Source organism: Hippopotamus amphibius, chromosome 1, assembly GCF_030028045.1.
Source record: "Hippopotamus amphibius kiboko isolate mHipAmp2 chromosome 1, mHipAmp2.hap2, whole genome shotgun sequence".
In the NCBI taxonomy this organism is placed as follows: Eukaryota; Metazoa; Chordata; class Mammalia; order Artiodactyla; family Hippopotamidae; genus Hippopotamus; species Hippopotamus amphibius.
In genome coordinates this window covers 15,060,569-15,080,707 of record NC_080186.1, presented here as the reverse complement: position 1 = coordinate 15,080,707, position 20,139 = coordinate 15,060,569, and the positions used below count along the sequence as shown (strand labels likewise).

The 20,139-nt window shown below is 46.6% G+C and overlaps 1 protein-coding gene across 1 annotated transcript; it reads left to right on the top strand.

Annotated features, from left to right (window-relative positions):
• The first annotated feature begins 5,243 nt into the window (after window positions 1–5,243).
• Window positions 5,244–5,924, top strand: RNF186 (ring finger protein 186). The gene has a single exon (XM_057749115.1). It carries the CDS (start codon window positions 5,244–5,246, stop codon window positions 5,922–5,924), a length of 681 nt encoding a protein of 226 aa, XP_057605098.1.
• Window positions 5,925–20,139: the final 14,215 nt, after the last annotated feature.

The window sequence follows — 20,139 nt, the reverse complement described above, 5'->3', positions numbered from 1 at the left end:
TCAGATGGAAGTGGTCTCACCTATTGCTCATCAACTGATAGTTCCAAACTTCATGGCTTAAATCAAGTTCATAAACAACTCAGCATAGATCCAAGTTTAGGACCTGAACCAACAGATGCTCCTCAGCCAAAAAGGCAGATCAAGAAGATATCGTACAGGGCTTCCCTGATGGTGCAGTGGTTAAGAATCCACCTCCCAATACAGGCGACACGAATTCGATCCGGGAAGATCCCACATGCCGTGGAGCAACTAAGCCCTGGCGCCGCAACTACTGAGCCTGTGCTCTAGAGCCCATGAACCACAACCACTGAAGCCCACATGCCTAGAGCCTGTGCTCTGCAGCAAGAGAAGCCACCACAATAAGAAGCCTGCACACTGCAACAAAGAGTAGCCCTCGGTCACCACAACTAGAGAAAGCCCGTGCACAGCAACGAAGACCCAATGCAGCCAATAAATAAATAAGTTTATTTTAAAAAATTCATGTTAAAAAAAAGATATCGTACATATTTGCAACTTGAAAGGGCCAGATATAAAAATGATGCTTGTCATAGGACTGTCAATAACAGTGGGAAATGGAAATGACCCAAATATTCCACTCGTGGGAACTGATCAACTAAAATAGAATACGTGAATAAAACAGAATACCATACAACCTTCACCAAGGATTTGAAGTGTGTTTATTAACATGGAAAAGATGTATGATAAAATATTAATTAAAAATACAGCTTACCAAAATATAAATAGCGGGGTCCCATTTTAACAAACAAACAAACAAAAAAAAGGATTTTTGTGTAAGAAGTCTAAAGACAGAAAGAAATCTAAAGGCAAATATTCAAACTGGTTCTCTGTGGGCTGAGAGATTGCTGATTACTAATGTCTTTCTCTTTACACTCATCCGTAATTTCTTCTTTTTACAGTAAGCATGGATTTTTTTACATAGTTATTTTTTAAAAGCAGAGAGGAAGAAAGCTATTTCCAGTCTCCCATGGTTGGTACCTAAAGCCCTCACTTCCTCTCTCACATGATCTCTTCCTCTCCATCCTTATTTTTATTATCCTGTTATTGTCATTTTGGTTCCAAATCCTGTTCCTCTATCTCCCCCACCCATCTGGCCTCAGACGCACAGGCGCTTTGAGAGGGGAGGAGGCATAGCCAGTCGGGTTCCAAGGAGCACAGAGGCAGGCATTCTGGAATAAGAGTGTGAGCTAAGACACCAGCCAGCCTTGGGTGGGGAGGGGAGCAGGGGTGATGGGGTGTTTGCTGGGACACAGCTCTCTGGGGCCACTGCAGTGTGGAGTAAGAGTGGGTTGGCCAAGTTCAGAGGCCAGGCAAGGATCAGGCAGTTTGACTCATGACATCACTGCCCTCTCACGCCTTTGCCAGTGAACTTGATACAGAGCCTAGAGCTCACATCAGAAATGTCTTGTGCACTTCCTTGGTAGTGCAGTTGTTAAGAATCTGCCTGCTAATGCAGGGGACATGGGTTTGATCCCTGGTCCGGGAAGATACCACATGCTGTAAAAGCAAATAAGCCCATGTGCCACAACTACTGAGCCTATACGTAGAGCCTGAGAGCCACAACTACTGAGCCCTCGAACCACAGCTACTGAAGCCCGTGCACCTGGAGCCTGTGCTCCACAGCAAGAGAAGCCACCACAATGAGAAGCCAGCACACCACAACAAGACATTTTTTTCCTTCTCCTGGGATAGATCTGCTTCAGGCTGTGCTCCAGAACCTGTCCACTTTTACTTCTCTTTAAGAAGCACTGGCTAAACAAATCACCAAAGTGTCTTATCTCTGTGTCCCTGGGGGAGATCAGTTACACTGAGGTCAGTTACATAGCAAGGTGTATAGATTACTGTGTCTCCCCTGAGCAGGGTTTGATGGAGGTGGGGGGGCTTAAGCAATCTCCCACAATTTCCTACAGTTCCTGTCTCCATTTTATCAAAGTAAGAAACCGAGCTTCAATGAAGTTGAAAAGACTCGCTGAAGGTCACACAGCTAGTAAGGTGACAAAAGCCGGATGTCTAACTCTAAAGCCAGTGCAGAAGATGGTTAAGACAGGGCACCTTTAAGAAACATAGGAACTCCCAAGCCAAGATGGTAGAACAGGGGGGCAATGTGAAGGAACACACTGTTAAATGCCGTCATTTCTCAGAAAACAGAACTTTTTCAAAGGAACTTTCACTTTCTCCTTTATGTATTTCTGTAATATTTAGGTTGTGACCAATATATATTTTTCTCACGGTGGTTGCCCAACAACATCAAAAGGTTATTCTCTAGACACTAACCCCAAATAACTTCCCTTGGTCTGATTACCACCTTACCCAGCTACCTTCCTGATTATTTGGCTTCTGGTAGAACTGGTTAGCAGAGAGGGGTCACTGGCCAAACTGACCACACTGTGTCATCACCTGATTTTCTATTTCTCATTATAAATGAATGCAGCTCAACAAATTTTTTCTTCTATCCCAATCCTTCCTAGGGTCTAGCAAACAGAAAGGAGCATTATATAATGCAGGTCAACGCAGAGAAGAGACACAAAGTATTTTTTGGCATAGTAACCAACGGGCGTTAGTTCTCTCTTGGCCACGTACAGTTTGATTGTCTTGTGTTGGATAGCAATTAAAGGCTTCTTTTTTCATCTATTGCTGTGTTACTCAGATGTCCTTCCCTTGCAAGGGACAAAAATCCAATCCAAGCTGACAATAAAAATCAGGGTGGATTTTATAGGTTATTATAACTAAAAAAATCCAAAGAGCTCTTCTTTCAGGTATGGCTGGATCCAGGCATTCAATGTCTTCAGGCCTTTTTCTAATTCTTTTCTCATCTTTCTTTTGTGCCATACAGTGTGACCCTGGCAACTCCAGGTTTCCATCCTCTATCTTGGAAACCCAGTAGTAAGAGAAATTTGTCAGTCGTCCCAACAGAAGTCCCAGCATTGAATCTCTTTGGTTTCGCTTAGATCATATACCCATGTCTGAACCAATCCTTTTAGCTGGCAGGGTGGAATATTCTGATTAGTCTGCCTTGAATTACATTGCCTCTCCCCTTCCATGGAGCTGCCCACCACACAGAATGACAGTGGGAAGCAGCGGTTGCCCAAAAGGAAAACTGGCCACTGTAGAAGGAGAAATGGATGCTGGACTAGGGGAGAAAACAGACGTCCATTGCTAGATCTATTCTGTTTTTCCCTAGATCTTCAGCGGGATCTGGGAAAAAACAGAATAGAAAGAAATAACTGATTGTCAGGCTGAAGGCTGAGGAGGAAAAGAGATGTGATGGTGGGGGTGGAGGGTGGAGAATTGGATTTCATAGACAGGGGGCCGCCGGGAAGCATGAAGCAAGAGAGCAGAGCCTGCCCCTCGGGATGGGGAAAGCGCTGAGTCAGAAGGGCTGGACTCCGTGGACCTCAGCAGGTGACAGGAGCAGGAGAAGGATGACGTGGCTTAGCCTGGGTTCAGCATGGCCTCAGCGAGGCGTTGCTTTGAGGAAGTGGATTGTGACACCCCACCCTCTGACGATTAAGGCAAGGTAAGGGAACCACATTTTCTTTATTTCAATTTTAACTTTTTTATGAAAGTATAATTGATTTGCAATATCTTGTTAGTTTCTTGTGTACAGCAAAGTGATTCAGTTACACGTATATATATTTTTTCTTTTTCATATTCTTTTCCATTATGGGAATCAAGCTTCCTTCCTTCCTTCCTTTCCCTGCATTGGGTCTTTGTTGCTGCACACAGGCTTTCTCTAATTGTGGTGAGTGGGGGCTATTCTTCGTTGCAGTGCTCTGGCTTCTCATTGCAGTGGCTTCTCTTGTTGCACAGCAAGGGCTCTAGGCGCACGGGCTTCAGTAGTTGTGGCTCACGGGGCTGAGCTGCTCCGTGGCATGTGGGATCTTCCCGGACCAGGAATTGAACCCATGTCCCCTGCATTGGCAGGTGGATTCTTAACCACTGCGCTACCAGGGAAGTCTGGAATCAGGCTTCTTAACCACCACGTGGCTTATCTTTCAGTCCCGCATGAGTCCTGTTAGCTTGAGTCAGCTGCCTGAAGGCTAATTTCCTCCATACTAACAGACAAGATTGATTTCCTAGACCCAAGAGGCTGGGAACCCGACCTTGGACGCTGGTAGGTTCCACGGGGTCCTGGCCACATGGAAGGCCCCTTGGCGGGCAGCCAGCAGGCCTGCCCTGACCACACCCTGCCTCTGCTTCCAGGCCTCGGCAGCGCCTTCCTTACAGGGCTATGCCAAGATGCAGGGAGATCGCGGGGGAGGACTCTGTCATGAGGCTTGGCTCGAAGCAGGCGCCAATAAACGCAGCTGTTTTCATTACGGCTGGGTCTGCAGTGTGCCTGGCACACAAATGGCACCTGTTATTAGGTACGTGAAGTGCACAGCAGGATAGGGACGAGATGCTTGGGAATCAGTAACAGTCAATAGAGCTATCATGACAGTAAACAAACGGATGGCAGCAGCAGGTAATAAACGCCTATGAACTATTTGGGTTTTACTGTATTGGGCTGGGCTTTCTCCCCCCCACTACTCAGAATACTTTTCCCATCGCTTCTTTCTTCCTCACAAGGCCGCCTGCTTGCAAACGTGCTCAAAGCACAAATAAACTTTTTCCCGCTGATCCTGACATCCAAAACCTGTTGTCTGAGACCCACCTGTGGCGGTGTTTCTCAAAGTGGGGTCCCCCCAGTCCACCCGGGTTAGAATCATGAAGCTGTTTCATGAACTATGCAAACGTTGAGATTCCCATCCAGACCGTGCTGAATCTCAATCTCTGGGTTTGGGACCTAGAAACCTGCATTGTGAAAGGCTCCTGGGGTGGGGGTGATGGGGGGGGTGGGGGGGGGTGATTCTAATACATCCTGAGGCTCACAAGCCACGGGTACTCATGAGGCACCAGCCGCAACAGGAAAATCCTGATTTACGCACTGACCCTGCCCCCTTGGCCCTTCTATCAAGCAATTCAAAGTCTCCAGGCCCCTGAGTTACTGATTAACCCTAGGTTTCAAGGAAAGAAATAATAATAACTGAAGGGACAACGTGAGCCAAGAAACAAGCTGAGCAGCCCTGGGAGAGCGGTGCCAGACAGCTGATGACGAGAAGGAAAAGGAGGCTCGAGACGCCAAGCCTGAAGTCAGATCACATCCAGGTCCCAGCGACACCAGTTGATACCCTGTCAGTGCCCAGGCCCTGAGCCGCCACGTCCCAGTGGCTCCCGTGCCCAGAATGGCCTGCAATGAGCTCTCGCAGCAGCCCCAGCTTATCCCCAAAGAAGACACCAACTCTAACACCGAGGGCCCTGCTGGGGGTCATTGCAGCTCCACGGATGGCGACCTGGAGTGCCTGGTGTGCCGGGAGCCCTACAGCAGTGCCCGGCTGCCCAAGCTGCTGGGCTGCCAGCACACCTTCTGCGCTGTCTGCCTGAAGCTGCTGCTGTGTGTGCAGGACAACACCTGGTGCATCACCTGCCCACTGTGCCGCAAGGTCACTGCTGTCCCCGGGGGCCTCATCTGCAGTTTGCGTGACCAGGAGGCTGTGCTGGAGTGGCTGGCCTGGCCAGGCCAGGAGGTGCGGCTGTGTCCTCAGGGGCTGGTGATTCCTGCCACCCTGAGAGCAGGGCATCCCAGCTTAGCAGGAGAGGATGAGCAGGACACGGCGAGTGCTAACCGCATGGCAGCCAGGCGCCTGGCAGCACACCTGCTCCTACTGGTCCTGCTCCTCGTCCTCATCCTGCCCTTCATCTACCCAGGCGTCATCCGGTGGGTGCTCAGCTTCCTCATCCCCCTGGCCCTGCTGTTGTCCGTGCTTTTCTGCTATAACCCCAGCAGCCAGGACAGCTGCTGGTCCTCCCCCAGGACGCTTTTCTGCAGAAAGCAGAAACCCAGGGAGATCTCTTCCATCGCCTGAGCATGCTCTGACCAGGCAGTCTCTGCAGCACCTTCTGTCTCTGTGGCCCATGGACTGTCACAGTGAACAGGGTAAGGGGCTCTGTATCAGCCTGGCCCCCTGGGAGACTAAATGCCAGCTGGACGTGTAAGCCAAAGCCAGAATGGCTGTCTTGGGTCAAGAACTGTGTGCTTGGACAATAGACTTACGCCTGGCCAGGGTACAGCCCAGCTCAGCTGTTTGGGATAGGGGACGATGCACAAACTACTTGATCGCCACAAGGTGGGGTGGGGGCCTCCTGTTCCTCTTATTCCAATCCTCCTGGTTTTTCTTTTTATGCCTTGATGAAAGTATTGCAAATATCGACATTATGGCAGAACAAATAGGACCGAACTCTTTTTTTTTTTTTTGCAATTTATGTATCTGGTCTTTTCTTGCTTTCTTGTGGTTTGGTTTTGTCTGTTTGGGGTAGTTTGTTTCTATTTCTGGCTGTGAAACATTTTCCCTCCTGGGAAGGCAGAGCCCACAGGAATCCTCCTGTGCTCCGCCAATGCTGCCCATCTCACACCCCTCCCACCTTCCCAAAGGTCCTGGTAGTTCGGGTTTCCCACTGAGCCACCCCCCAGGAATGGAGAGGGAGAACTTGTGCGATGTGGTACTTCCGCTGCTGCTGGGGGACGCCCACATTTGGTTGGCAGAGGTGGGGAGGAGTGGAGAGGACACAGGTGGGTCTGGGAATTGCTCCCAGCAGCTCCACCAAGATTTCTCACCTCCATGTCATCAGGCCTTAACTTAACAGAGAATCTCAGGGTTAGAAGAACTACCCCAACCCCCCACGGCGGGTCCAGCTGCCCATCTGATGCACATGATCCCACACTCTTGAACGAAATCTTTATGAGTGTTGTTTCTTTGTTATTGCATCCCAATGCCCGTTTGAGCTTTTGTCATAAAGATAAGAGACTCCATAAACGCAACAGTCCTCTCTAATAACCCCACCTTTGGCACCTCGCCCTGAGAGAGTCACAGTCATCTGAAAGGCTTTTGTGTCTTCTCTCAACCACTTCTGCTCCATAACAGAGAGGAGATTTCTGCTGGAGGGAATAACCTTCCATGGCTGCCGGAGTCAGGTATCAGCCAGAGGGACCCATCAGGGTACAGGGGAGTGAAAGATGGGATGTCATATTATTTCCTTCCAAAGACCCCATAATTGGGAAGCAGACTTGAAACCTCAGAGGGGTTCAAGTACAATCCATTGTCCCTCCTTGCCCCTCTTTCCTCCTGATGGGGTGACAGTTGCAGGCTGGACACGTTCACAGTGACTGTCCCTTTGTCGGGAAGGGATGAGAGAACACGGTCACTGCAGCACAGGGGGGGTTGGCCCTGGCCCAGCGGTTGTGTGTGTGTTGCTGAGCAGGGCCTTCTGGCTCTCTGGGCTTCACTTCCCCAAAATGAGCTAGTAGGGCTGGACTATCCCTAAGTCCCCCGAAGCCCAGGAGCGGAGGGTGCTGCTCGGCTCCCAAATAATGAACACGGGTCACATACCCCGTGGAGTCACACACAGAACATACAGAAAAGTCAACACGTAAGTCTGGATGCAATTAGCTGTTCTTGCAACCTGCCAAAAAATTTTTTCCTTTTTCTTATAAGGTACTTTCAGGGCAACCCTGTGACACCCATACTATTGGCCTTATAACTCCTTGTGCTGGGAGAGAGCGTGGGTGAGTATGTCTGGGTGTACGTGTGCCCATGCTTTTAAGCAAAGGCCAAATGGGCCTGGAGAACGCCCTGTCTCCCCAGGATGAATAAATGACAAGAATTGTTTGGCATGTCCAGAGCTGGCCTCGGGCATATGCAGTTTGGGATGGTTGCCAGTAGGAGGGGGAAAGAACGTTCTTTCCTCACTCACCTCCACTCCCATTCCATCTCATTCTTGGATCCTCCACCAAGAAGAAAATCTCCACCAAGTTTTCAGTTGCTAATGACAATATCATTTCTACCAAAGTAACATTGGGCTCATGTTTACAGAGTGCTTCCCATGTGCCAAGCACTGCATTAACTGCTTTATGTCCATTATCTAGCTGAGTCTTCATAACAACTTTATGAAGAAGAGACAGTCTTGCCGATGAGGAGACTGAGGATCAGAGAGGGCAATTCATCTACTTAAGGTTGCACAGTCAGCCACTGCCAGAGCCGCCTAGAAAATTAACCCAGGGCTCTTTCTTCTCCAACATGCTGCCTCCTTTGTGTGCAGTTTCAAAATGACCAGGAAGCTGGTTGCTGCTTGTGGGCTTGAGAGGGAGAATAGGAAACTAACATCAGGAGTCTCCAAATTCCAGTAGTCAGGTGATCAGAGAGGCCAGAGAATTCCGAAATCTACTGTCTATGCTAAAGAGAAAGAAAAGAGAATGATAAAAATGGGATGGCTTTCCTGACTTTTACCACTGAGTGCCAGCCTCCCCTGAAGGGAGCCATGTTGGCACATGGCCCTCAACCAGTGTGCCCTCCGTCCCCATGGGCAAAGATGTCCTGACACTTCTGTCCCATTGTTTTGAAGCCCAGCTGGTCCCTGAGTACCTTCTGACCCCTGGCAGTGTGGGGGCAGAGAGCACCAGAGGTTAACTTCAGCCCAGGATGCCCTGGAGTGGAACAGAGGAAATGGGCGATGCTGCAAAAGGATGTGAGTAGAAGAAATCAGAGAGGGAGGCCAAGGCTCAAAACGAGGCTGTGATCCCGTGTGTGACCAGTAGGAATCACAGAATTCTCTGAGCCAGGGTTTGCTCACCTGTAAAGTAGGGGAGGATGCCACACACCTCCCAGGGCCTCCATGGGGATTCAAAATGCTGCCAGACAAGAATCCCACGGGGATTCAAAATGCTGCCAGACAAGAATCCCACATCCTAACAGTCTGCCTTTATCATCAATCATGGAACAGGTTCCAAGGGACCCATTCGGTGTGATAGAGCAGGGGGCCAGTTCTGGTGATGATGTGGAAAAGCCAGTCCAGAGCAGGAGCGTCGTCCAAGACAGGCCAATCTGGTGGAGAGCTTTGGGTTTAGGTCCTAAGAATGGAGAGGAATTGCAAGGGGGAGGCCAAATTTTATCCCCATCAGCTCCATCTCCCTATTTTGCAGCCTTGAAGTCAGACATACCTGGCTTGAATTCTAGCTTCACCACTTAGAAGTCACTGCACCTCTCTGAGTCTCAGATTCCTTACCCATGAAATAGGTTATATACATATTTCGTAGGGTTGTGGGGGAAATAGTAAAACAATCCACGGTTGAGCATTGAGGATTGTAAGGAGGTAAAGAAGGAAGGGAGAAGACAAGGAGACGTGGGCTGAGTTCTAGAAAGCCCCAACAGGAATGATGAGAACAGACTCGTCTTATTTTATTGTCTTATTAATAAGGAAATGTATTAAAACCTGAGCACTAGAATTTACCTCCACAATTAACCAGCCTAGCATCAGCAGCATCCTCAGTAATATAAGAAAACATGGTCTGAATGCACTGTGCAAGGTGTATTACATATGTTATCACATCTGCTATAAGGTAGATCCTATTATTAATTACCTCTAAATTACCAATAGGGATGCTGAGGAACAGAGAGGTTAAGTAACTTGCTCAAGATTACACAGTGAGGTGGTAGTGGAGCCAAGACCAGACTGTAGAAGTCCAACTCCAGAGTTTATAGACTTTGAGTCATTTTGCTGTATCAGATCTAACATTCCCAGAACATTTGTAAGCACTCAAGGTATGTGGGCCCCTGGCCTGAAGAGTGAAAAATTAAGAGACAGCATCCTCCCTTTGGATGGGGGACTCAGTGGGTGCCAGGGGTAGAAGTTTGTGGGAGGTCACCTGTCCCATTACCCACAGCCATGTTCTCATCTCACCCTATAGTACCTGTTCATCACAGTAAGCTCTTTTCAAATGACTGGAGGAAGTTTTTCAGTCTTTGCTGGAACAATTAATTCTTTGTGGTAATGAAAAACATTTCCTGGAATGAAGGACCTTCCTGCAATCTCTCAGGCTACAGGAACAGCGTAGAGCACATTCAAAGAGAAATTAGATCTGAGCTCTTGAATCTGTCTGGAGCTGTTCACATGAACTTTATATTCTTGTCTGAGAACCTTGAAGTCACCTTTTTTTTAAGGGAGAATATTTCTTGGGTCAGTAGAGAACTCTGTGAAGAATTCAGGAATCTGAGATCCATCCATGCATTTATTCAACAAATATTTATTGAAGGTCTGCTCTGTGTCAGGTACTGAGCAAGATATTTAATTTTATTTGCTAAGGAACTTTGATGAAAAAGGAAAACTAATTTGTTCAATTGTGTCCCCCTCCCTCCAAAATGTATGGGGAAGCGCTAACCTCCACTATCTCAGAAGGTGACCTTATTTGGAAATAGGATTTTTACAGAGATAATCAAGTTAAAATGAGGTCATCGGGGTGGGTCCTAATCCAACATGACTGGTGTCCTTGTTAAAAAAGAGGAAATTGTACATAGAGACAGATACACATAGAAGAAAGACAATATGAAAATACACAGGAAGAAGACAGTCATGTGCAGGTGAAGGCAGAGCCCATGGTTATGTTTCTACAAGCCAAGGAATGCCAAAGATGGCCAGAAAATGACCAGAAGCTAGGAGAGAAGCCTGGAATAGATTCTCTCCCAGATGTCTCAGCAGAAACCAACCCTGCTGACGCTTTGATCTTGGACTTGTAGCCTCCAGAACTGTGTAAGACAATAAGTTTCTATTGTTTAAGGAACAAGGTATTGTGGCACTTTGGTAAGGCAGCCCTAGAAACCAATACAGCATCTATCCTGTGCCTGTGCTTACACCAGGCCCCTTAGCTGGGCTGCTTCAAGTTCAGCGAAATACCTTGCCCGGAGTCTTGTAGCACATATGTAGAAATGTCAGGCTCAGAATCAAGTCTGACTGATTCCCAAGATTAAGCCCTCACTCCCATTTTGTAGATGGGAAATCGAGGCTCAGAGAAGCCCTGTGAATTTCCCCCCAAATAGAGCCCAATATGTCAGAGGCGGAGTTGGAATCAGAGTTCACAGTTCCTAAATTATCCTCAGTCTTTGCAACAATCATATGAGAATTACTGAATTATTATCCCCATGTCATGGAGTAAAGAGTTAAAACCCAAGTGATTAAAGTACCTGACCTTAAGGTCATAAGCGAGTGAGTGAGGTACTAGAATTTGAACCTTCTGTTTGACTCTAAAGCTACTTCTTCACTTCCCACTGCCCCACACTGCTTCTTCTTTTTTTTTTTTTTTTTTTTTGGGGGGGTACACCAAGTTCAATCATCTGTTTTTATACACATATCCCCATATGCCTTCCCTTCCTTGACTCCCCCCACCGAGTCCCCCCCACCCTCCCCGCCCCAGTCCTCTAAGGCATCTTCCATCCTCGAGTTGGACTCCCTTTGCTATACAACAACTTCCCACTGACTATACAGTCTGTCATACAGAGTGAAGTAAGTCAGAAAGAGAAAGACAAATATTGTATGCTGACTCACATATACGGAATCTAAAAATGGTACTGATGAACTCAGTGACAAGAACAAGGACGCCGATACAGAGAATGGACTGGATATATATACTACCCACACTGCTTCTTAGCAGCCTGTCTGCATTGAGAAGTAGGGAAGTCTATCTTTCGAGATTCTTGAGGAACCCACCGTATGAGCCTATTTGCTCCAAGAGGACAGGACTAAAGTGGACATTTGTCTTGTTTCCTTTGACTGTCTTATATTCAGCTGCTCCTTCTGTTGGCCCCCCACCTCCCTTACTGAGGAAACTGCCCTGTGGCTAATCTTGTCCAAGGGAGAGTCCCACCAGCAACCACTACACCAGTTGGGGCGCTTGGTCCTTCCTCTACCCGCCTCCTGGTTCACCTGAAGCAGTCACATGACATAGGTCATATGATCTTTTCCAGAACTGGAATCTGGAGCTTGTGATGAGGAGAGGTGAGTGTTTAAGGTGGCAACAGCAGAGCAGAGGGTCCCCATAGCTCCGGTCCTTGAGTCACTGGCTGATTCAGTGAACCCTCAGGTTCCTTCCCTACAATTATTATTTTTTTCTTTAGGTAGCCAGAATCAGTTTCTGTTGCTTGCAACCAACATTCATAGAGGAACTGTCCAGGCTCCTGGTTGCTGAAAAATCCCACCATGAACGTCAGCCCCTCTAAAGCCTGGGAAAGGAAAGCTGTAATGCCACAGACCAGGTAGCAGGAGGGCTCTTGCACCCCTGCCCCCAGCCCTCCTGAGAGCCAGCTTGACCTTGTGGTAAGGCTGCCCTGATGTCAGGCCCAGGAGAATGGTTCCCTGGGTCAGCTCTGCTCAGATGTGGGGTCAGACAGGAAAATATGGCATTGTATCTCAGGCCAGCCACTGTTGCAGGAAGCTGGTCTCTAGTCTATTGGCCTCTAGAATCCCCAGAAGAAATGAGCTCTAGTTCTTCACAGACAATCAGCCAGAAGTCCTTCACTGGAGTCAATCTGCAAAAGAAAACAGCCTGCAAAGTAGCTGTGGGTACACCAGTTCTAAAACAACTGCAGCAATCATCCTGGCTAATGTTCATCAAGTGCTTTGCTACATTCAGGCTACTGTTCTCAGAGCTTCCTTAACCCTTTTGTTCTTCACAACCACCTGTTATTCATTATGCTAGACATTTGACATGTCATCTCGTCATCTCGGTGGATTGACACAAAGTCCCTATTCAGGTAGGCAGCTGAGGCAGAGAGGTGAGGAACTTGCCTGAGCGGCAGAGCTGGGGTTTGAAAGCAGGCGGTCCAGTCCAGCTCTGGCCCTTCTCAGTCACTGCACGTACCATACCCCTCCTACGCCCACCTCTCTCCCTTCCTTCCTCACCTCCCCCGCCCCCATCAAAATGAACCAAGAGGGAAAAGAATCTAAAAAAGAGTGGAGGTACGCATATGTATAACTGAATCACTTTGCTGTGCACCTGAAACTAACGCAACATTGTAAATCAACTATATTTCCATAAAAATTTTAAAAATAATCTTTCAAAAAAAAACGAACCGAGGAAAACGGAGGGCCCTCAGTCAGACACACCTGGGTTCAAAACTAAGTCCCACCGTTTATTCTCTGTGTGACCTTGGGCGTGATAGATGCCTTCCCTGAACCTTAGTTTCCTTGTTTGGAAATGCAGGATAATCAAGCCTACCTGATAGAGGTTTTGTGACCGTTCAATGAGATAATGTGTAAAACACCTGGCACAGTTCCCAACGTGTAGTAGGCTCTTGCCCATCCCAGTCAACCTGTCGACAAATGTGTATGAGCACCTATTACTCACCTGGCAAGTGGGGGAGGCAAAGAAATACAGTGGAAGGGATGGTCTTTACAACCATCACCCCCCGTCAGCCTCTCACTCGCTAGGGAAACAAGATATGCACATGTGTGCTAAAATCAGACAACAGGGTGAGACTTGGACCGTCTAAGACAGAGGGTAGCTCTCGAGGAGAAGGAGGTTCTCCCTGGGGAGAGCCACCCAGTGGAGCTCCTGCAATGCTGATCACGTTCTATTTCTTGACTTAGGCGATAGTTACACAGATGAGATTTATTTTCTAGTTATTTATAAACAGTGGAAATTATAATTTTTGAATTATTTATTATTTTGCATGTGCTTTTCTGTACATATTTCATAGTGAAAAAATAAAACTTTAAGCCTAGCATGACAATGATATAGAGTCTACGCAGCTTGAGGGCCAAGGCTGGGCGTGAGGCTGGTGCCCAGCACTAATCTCATGTTTGGATGCCTTCCCCATCCACACCCAACTCACTCAGGGTTTTAGACCTTTGTCGGTTGCTCTGGAAACGGTCTGTCTGGTTTGAATCCTGACTCCTCTACTTACTGGCCGTTTGAACGAGTCTCTCAAACTCCCTAATCCTTGTTCTCACATCTATAAAATGAGGAAATAATCATACAATTATGAGCATCAAATGAGATCACCTGTAGAGACCATTTAGCACAGTGTACCGGCACACAGGATGTACCCAAGAAATACTAGCTGCCCAAGTTAGGCAGAAAGATAAATGTATTGGCTCATTTAACCAAATGGTGGCAAAGGCAGCTTCCTACTGGGTCTTGGCAACGATGAAACTAAGACTTGGGGCTTCATTAAGACTGTTCCTTTCCATTGCCATCTCCTTTTTTCTCTGCATTTGAGTCTTGTTCTCTCCAACCAGCTTTTTGCATGAGATTGGAAACTCCTACTCATGCTCCTACTCATGTCTTCCTAGCTTCACCTCTAGAAAGAAGGGAGCAGACTTTCTTCCTTCGGTTAAATGATGCAAAATCCCAAGGAAGGACTCTGATTGGTCATCTTGGGCCACATGCCCTCTCCTGTGACCAGCAGGGCTGTGACTGGCAGCCCTCACAGAATCTTGTGATTAGGGAAGAGAAGGACCTCAAACAAAGGAGAATTCTATTCACAGAAGAACAAGAGGCGTTGAGTAGACAGAGCAGCAGGTGTGTGAGCCAATCCTCACCCCACCACAGCTAATTAGAGGTGAACTCCTACCTGATTGGGTCTCTCTTTGAGAGGCCTGCTTCCTCCCCACACAATGTCAGTCCAAGTAATAACACTAATAATGCCATATTTGTCTTTTGTGGGTAGAGTATGTGTCCCAAACCTGCCAATCAAAGCATCATTTCCCCTGGCCACAGGGTCTGGTTCAACATTCAGCCAGTGACAACTCCACCCAGGAATATTACTGGAGCTATCAGGAGGAAGTGTTCTCTCTGCCAGAGTTGTTAGGCTTGCAGAATCTTTGTCTGGATTTTCCAGTGACGATCTTGCCCCACCAAGGGAAGGATTTTTCTATGGGTGAAGCCAACCCAGAGCAAAGCTGAGCCCAGTGATAGAGAGCGTTTCCTAATCGTATTATTTGAGTGCCTAGATCTGGCCAAGCCTGAAACCTGACTTTGCCCTGGGCTTTTCAATAGTTATATGAGGCAACAAATTCCCTTTCTTTGCTTAAACCATTTTGACTGTGCTGTTTCACTTGCAGGCAAAGGAGCCCTGAATCACTTGTGGCTGCTTGAGTTGTGAGGTCATATGGAAGGAAAGCTAAAGTAGCCAGGATGGAGCCAGAGATATGTCAAGGTAGAAGGTTGGATGTGAGTGATGAATGAAGCTGATACAGAGGCAGACAAGAGGGGGCCACATGTCCTCTGAGAGGCAAAGAGAAAAGCCTCATGTCCTGATACCCCAAATCGCCAGTCTCAGTGAGGCCTGGCTATTTGCCAGTCTTGTCCTGCCTGTCATGTCCTTTAATATCCTTTATTTATTTATTTATTTATTTATTTATTTATTTATTTATTTTGGGCTGTGTTTTGTCATCGTTGCTGCTGCACGCGGGCTTTCTCTAGTTCCAGCGTGTGGGGGCTACTCTTCACTGAAGTGTGCAGCCTTCTCATTGCAATGGCTTCTCTTGTTGTGGAGCACGGGCTCCAGGCACTCAAGCTTCAGTAGTTGCAGCATGCAGGCTCAGTAGTTGCAGCACTCGGACCCTAGAGCATGCAGGCTTCAGTAGCTGTGGCTTGCAGGCTCCAGAGCTCAGGCTTACTAGCTGTGGTGAAATGGGCTTAGCTGCTCCGTGGCATGTGGGTTCTTCCCGGACCAGGGATTGAATCTGTGTCCACTGCATTGGCAGGTGGATTCTTAACCACTGAGCCCCCAGGGAAGTCCAATATCCCTCCTTTAAAATAGCTAGCTACCCAGAGGATTCCAGTACCTCCTCATCCCTTCCTCTAAGACCCGGTGCTCCATGAGGCCTACAACCTCTGTTGAATATTAAATGGAAGAGTGCCCCAGGGCAGGACATGGCATGTGTGAACACCTAGGGAGGACATGAGGATGGGGGTTTGGGTGGCCAGGGCAAGCCTCCAGAAGGGTGTGGGAACTGGCTGGGTCTTGAAGGAAAGGTTTGATTTGAATAGACAGAAAGAATGGTGTGAATGAGGGCATTGCAGGCATAGTGTGAGAGAAGCATGGAGGTTGGAAAAGGCAGAGCGTATTCAGGGGCAGAGAGTGGGCCTGTCTAGGTCAGGAATTTATCAGGTACAGGGAAGAAGGCTGAGCCTGGTGGCAGAGGGTCTTGTATACCAGGCTGTGGGGTCTACTACTGCACGTGAAAGGGTTGGCATGGAAATGCTCAGAGCTACCTAGCGGCCCTGAAACTGAAATAGCAACAGCAGACTCTTGTTGGCAGCCCATGAGGGGGAAGCCTGTGACTGTGTGTGTGAAAGATGTGTCTGCTGGAGGTGAGCATGCTAAGGAGTGGGGGTACAGTGGGGACAGTGTCAAGAATTCTGGGGTTTGTTCTGCTGCCGACCCCAAATACACTTCTTTGGGACTTGGTCTTCAACAGCATCCCTCTCTGTAGGAGGGGATTCAAGACAGTTTCAACTGGTGTTAACAGAGATATTCATTCATTCACTTACTCATTCATTCAAAAAATATGTATTGAACTGCTACTATATACTAAGCATTAGGTTAGGTCCTAGGGAGATCAGTGTCAGTAAGACATAAGACCCCTGGCCCCACTGAGCTTACACTGGGGCACTGAGGGCTGCTGCCTACTCAATAGCCATTCCATCTTCTCCTTCAGAGAGACCTGATTTTGTCTGTGCAGCAATATGCCCCATCAATACTGGCAAGAGCAGTCTCTACTCTGAGCCCCATCCTTTAGAGGGCCCCCCTCTGTCCTCCTCCATCCTGATGGAGAGAGGAGCCTACAAGGCCAAGAGGATGTGCCCACCTAAGCCCACACTCTGGGTACCTTGTTCCCCAATATTCCCTGTCCAAACGGCCCCAAGCCCACTTCCAGCCTGCAGGAGTGAGCCTCTCCCCTCACCCATTCTCTTAAGGATGCAGCCACTACACACATTCCTAGGTTTGAGGAGTGGCCAAGGGGCAGCTGCTTGCAGGAGAGGTAGACAGCTTGGATGCGTGGGCTAGAGTGTCCCACACCTGTGTAGGAGACCTCACGTGGTATGGGATGGAACTGGGGCTGGGAAGAGAAGGAAGATGGGCAGTGAGCCAGGAGCCACATCCTGGTGTGGAAATTCATGTTGCTGAAGGATTCTAAATTCACACCTGATCTTCCATGTGGTTTGAAGGAGTGTCTGTCTGGTTGGAAGGTTAGGACATGTCTTATTTATCATTTTGTGTTCTTGCCCTGAGCTCTGTAAATGTTAGGACTGGCCTGTTCCTGGCTGTGGGGACCTGGACCAGTCTCCTTTGCCAGATTCCTTGCTTTCCTGGGTCCCTTCCAGCCAGGGGTGATCATGTAATCCAGACACGTGATCCCAGCAAAGTAGCTTTTGGGAAATCGTTTCCACTTTGACCATGGGAGAGAAACTCATGAGGAAATGTTTATGAGGAGAGTTCCCTTTTTCTCTTTTCTGCTTTTGAACACAACTGCTTAAGGATGCTCACCACTGAAGGAGCCATCTTTGGGCCACAGGATGACACAGTGAAGGGCAACAGCCAACATGCTGAGGTTGATGAAAGATGGAAAGAGCTTAGGCTTTTGAGCTTTGGGGCCAACTCTGAAACCATCTACCTCTGGATTCTGTGTTCCACAAATCATCAGTGTCATTATGATTTTGGCCACACGTTGGGCAGTGTCTGATACAGCAGTGGCCAGTCATCTTAATGGTAGCATGCATTCTAATGACTAGTGAGAGAAACCAGTCTGGTTGGAAGATCGAGGAGTATTTTCCCATGGGTGAAGTCAACCCACAGGAAACTGAAAATTTTTTGCTACACCGGCATGCCACTTTTACTATTATTGTTTTAAAAAATAATCCCATTTTGCTTAATGTTTTAAAATGAACTATATCACTATTATAAATAAAAAGCCAAGGTCATTTGCTATTGTAGAAACTAATAAAAAGATTTTTAAAATGAAATCAATACTGAAAACAAAAAATAAAAAACAGTAAGTGCATTGTGGTATCCCAGATTGGATTCTAGGACTGTAAAAAGACATCAGGAGAAAAACCAATGAATAAAGTCCATACTTCAGTTAACAGTAATGTACCAAGGGACTTCCCTGGTGGCGCAGTGGTTAAGAATCCGCCTGCCAATGCAGGGGACATGGGTTCAATCCCTGGTCCGTGAAGATCCCACATGTTTTGGAGCAACTAAGCCTGTGTGCCACAACTACTGAACCCACATGCCACTACTACTGAAGCCCGTGTGCCCTAGAGCCTGTGCTCCACAACAAGAGAAGCCACCACAATGAGAAGCCCATGCACCACAGCAAAGAGTAGCCCCTGCTCGCCGCAACTAGAGAAAGATTGCGTGCAGCAATTAAGACCCAATGCAGCCAATAAGTAAATTGATTAACTTAATTTTTTAAAAAAAGAAGAAAAAAATGAGTTGCTTAAAAATGATAATAATAATGTACCAATATTGTTACCAAGTCCAAGTTGGTACTGCTCACCGCACAGCAGGCCAATAAATCTAGAGACAAGTTGTTGGGGCAAGAAATAGTGACTTTATTCAGAAAGCCTGCAGACTGAGAAGATGGCAGACTAGTGTCCCAAAGAACCATCTTACCCGAGTTAGAATTCAGGCTTCTTTTATACTAAGAGGGGAGGGGGTGTGTCTGGTTGTTGCAAACTTCTTGGTGTCAGAATCCTTTATTCTTGCAGCTGTTCAGGTAGGATAGATCACCATGTTGCTGTAAACACCCAACAAGGCAAATGTTATTCTCTGTTCTGCAACTTTTTATCTCTATATGAATGGAAAAGTATCATAGCTTTAAAGGTCAGAGCCTGAGAATGGGCTATCCTGTGTATTTTAGGCTATAGGCAACATTCTTAACTTGTAGCAAAAGCAACAGAATCCAAAGGTTAAAGTAAAAGAAACAGATCCAATACAGTCACATTTATTCTTCCCTATTACAACATTGGTTTCTCCATCTTGAAAAACGTACAATGGTTATGTAAGATGTTAACATTAGGGAAACAAGGTGAAGGATTATATGATTGCTAGGTAAGAATTCTGTACTGTCTTCAGAAATCTTCTGTCAATCTAAAAGTCTTCCAAAATAAAAAGGCTATTTAATATATAAATAAATAACAGGATGTTTAAATCCTAACACAATATTTTGGATAGCCAAAAGCTCTGAGCTGAGGCCTGTTCTCCCTTCGTTAAAAAGCAAGATTAGCAAATGTTATAGAAGTACAGTGGCATATTATTCAGCCTTAAAAAAGAAGGAAATTGCCTCACTTGCAACAACGTGGGTGAACCTGGAGGACATTGTGCTCAGTGAAATAAGCCAGACACAGAAAGACAAATACTGTATGATCTCACTTAGGTATGTAATCTAAAACAGTCAAACTCATAGAAGCAGGGAGTAGACTAGTAGTTGCCAGGGGTTAGGGGGATGGGGAGGGGAGATATGAGGACATGTTGGTCAAAGGGTACAAAGTCCCTTTGCAAGATGAATGACTATGAGTTCTGGAGATCTCATATACAGCATGGTGACCATAGGTAACAATATTGTTTTGTATATTTGAAATTTGCTGAGAGGATAGATCTTAAAGCAAATCTTCTATACACACACACACACACACACACACACACACACACACACACAAATGGTAACGATGTAGACATGATGGGTTAAGTTATTTAGCTCAACTAGGGTGATCTTTCACAAGGTATACATATATTATCAAAAATTCAAATTGTATACCTTAAATATACCTTAAATATATATAATTTTATATGTCAAAGATATCTCAATAAAGTTGTTTTTTAAAAAAGAAATATATATACTTTTTGTGTGCTTGTGAATTTGTAAGTCACAAAGAAAAAATGGTTTAAATATGAGTTTAATTAATGGCCTTGATTATTAGTTTATCAGAAACAAATAAAAATTGTACTGTAACCAAAAAAAAAAAAAAAAGATTCAATAGCATCAAACTGTGTTCTCAATAGAATAAGGATTAAAGAGAGTAACTTTCTCATGCTTGATTCAAGGTGATTTAATGCAAGTTCATGCAGCAGCTGAGGATACCTTGTGTACCACCAGTGTTATGGTTCTCATGCACTAGAAAATATCAGATCAGGGGCAAGTCCAAAGCATTCTTAGATGAGAAGCAGGTAGGGGTCATCACTCAAACCTCTGTGTAAGAGATAAGGCAGAAGACGACAAAATTATTACCTAACACACAAGAACAAA

Bases quoted from the DNA above. Each gene is read 5' to 3' on its own strand.
- RNF186 (XM_057749115.1), top strand. From the start codon at position 5,244: ATGGCCTGCAATGAGCTCTCGCAGCAGCCCCAGCTTATCCCCAAAGAA.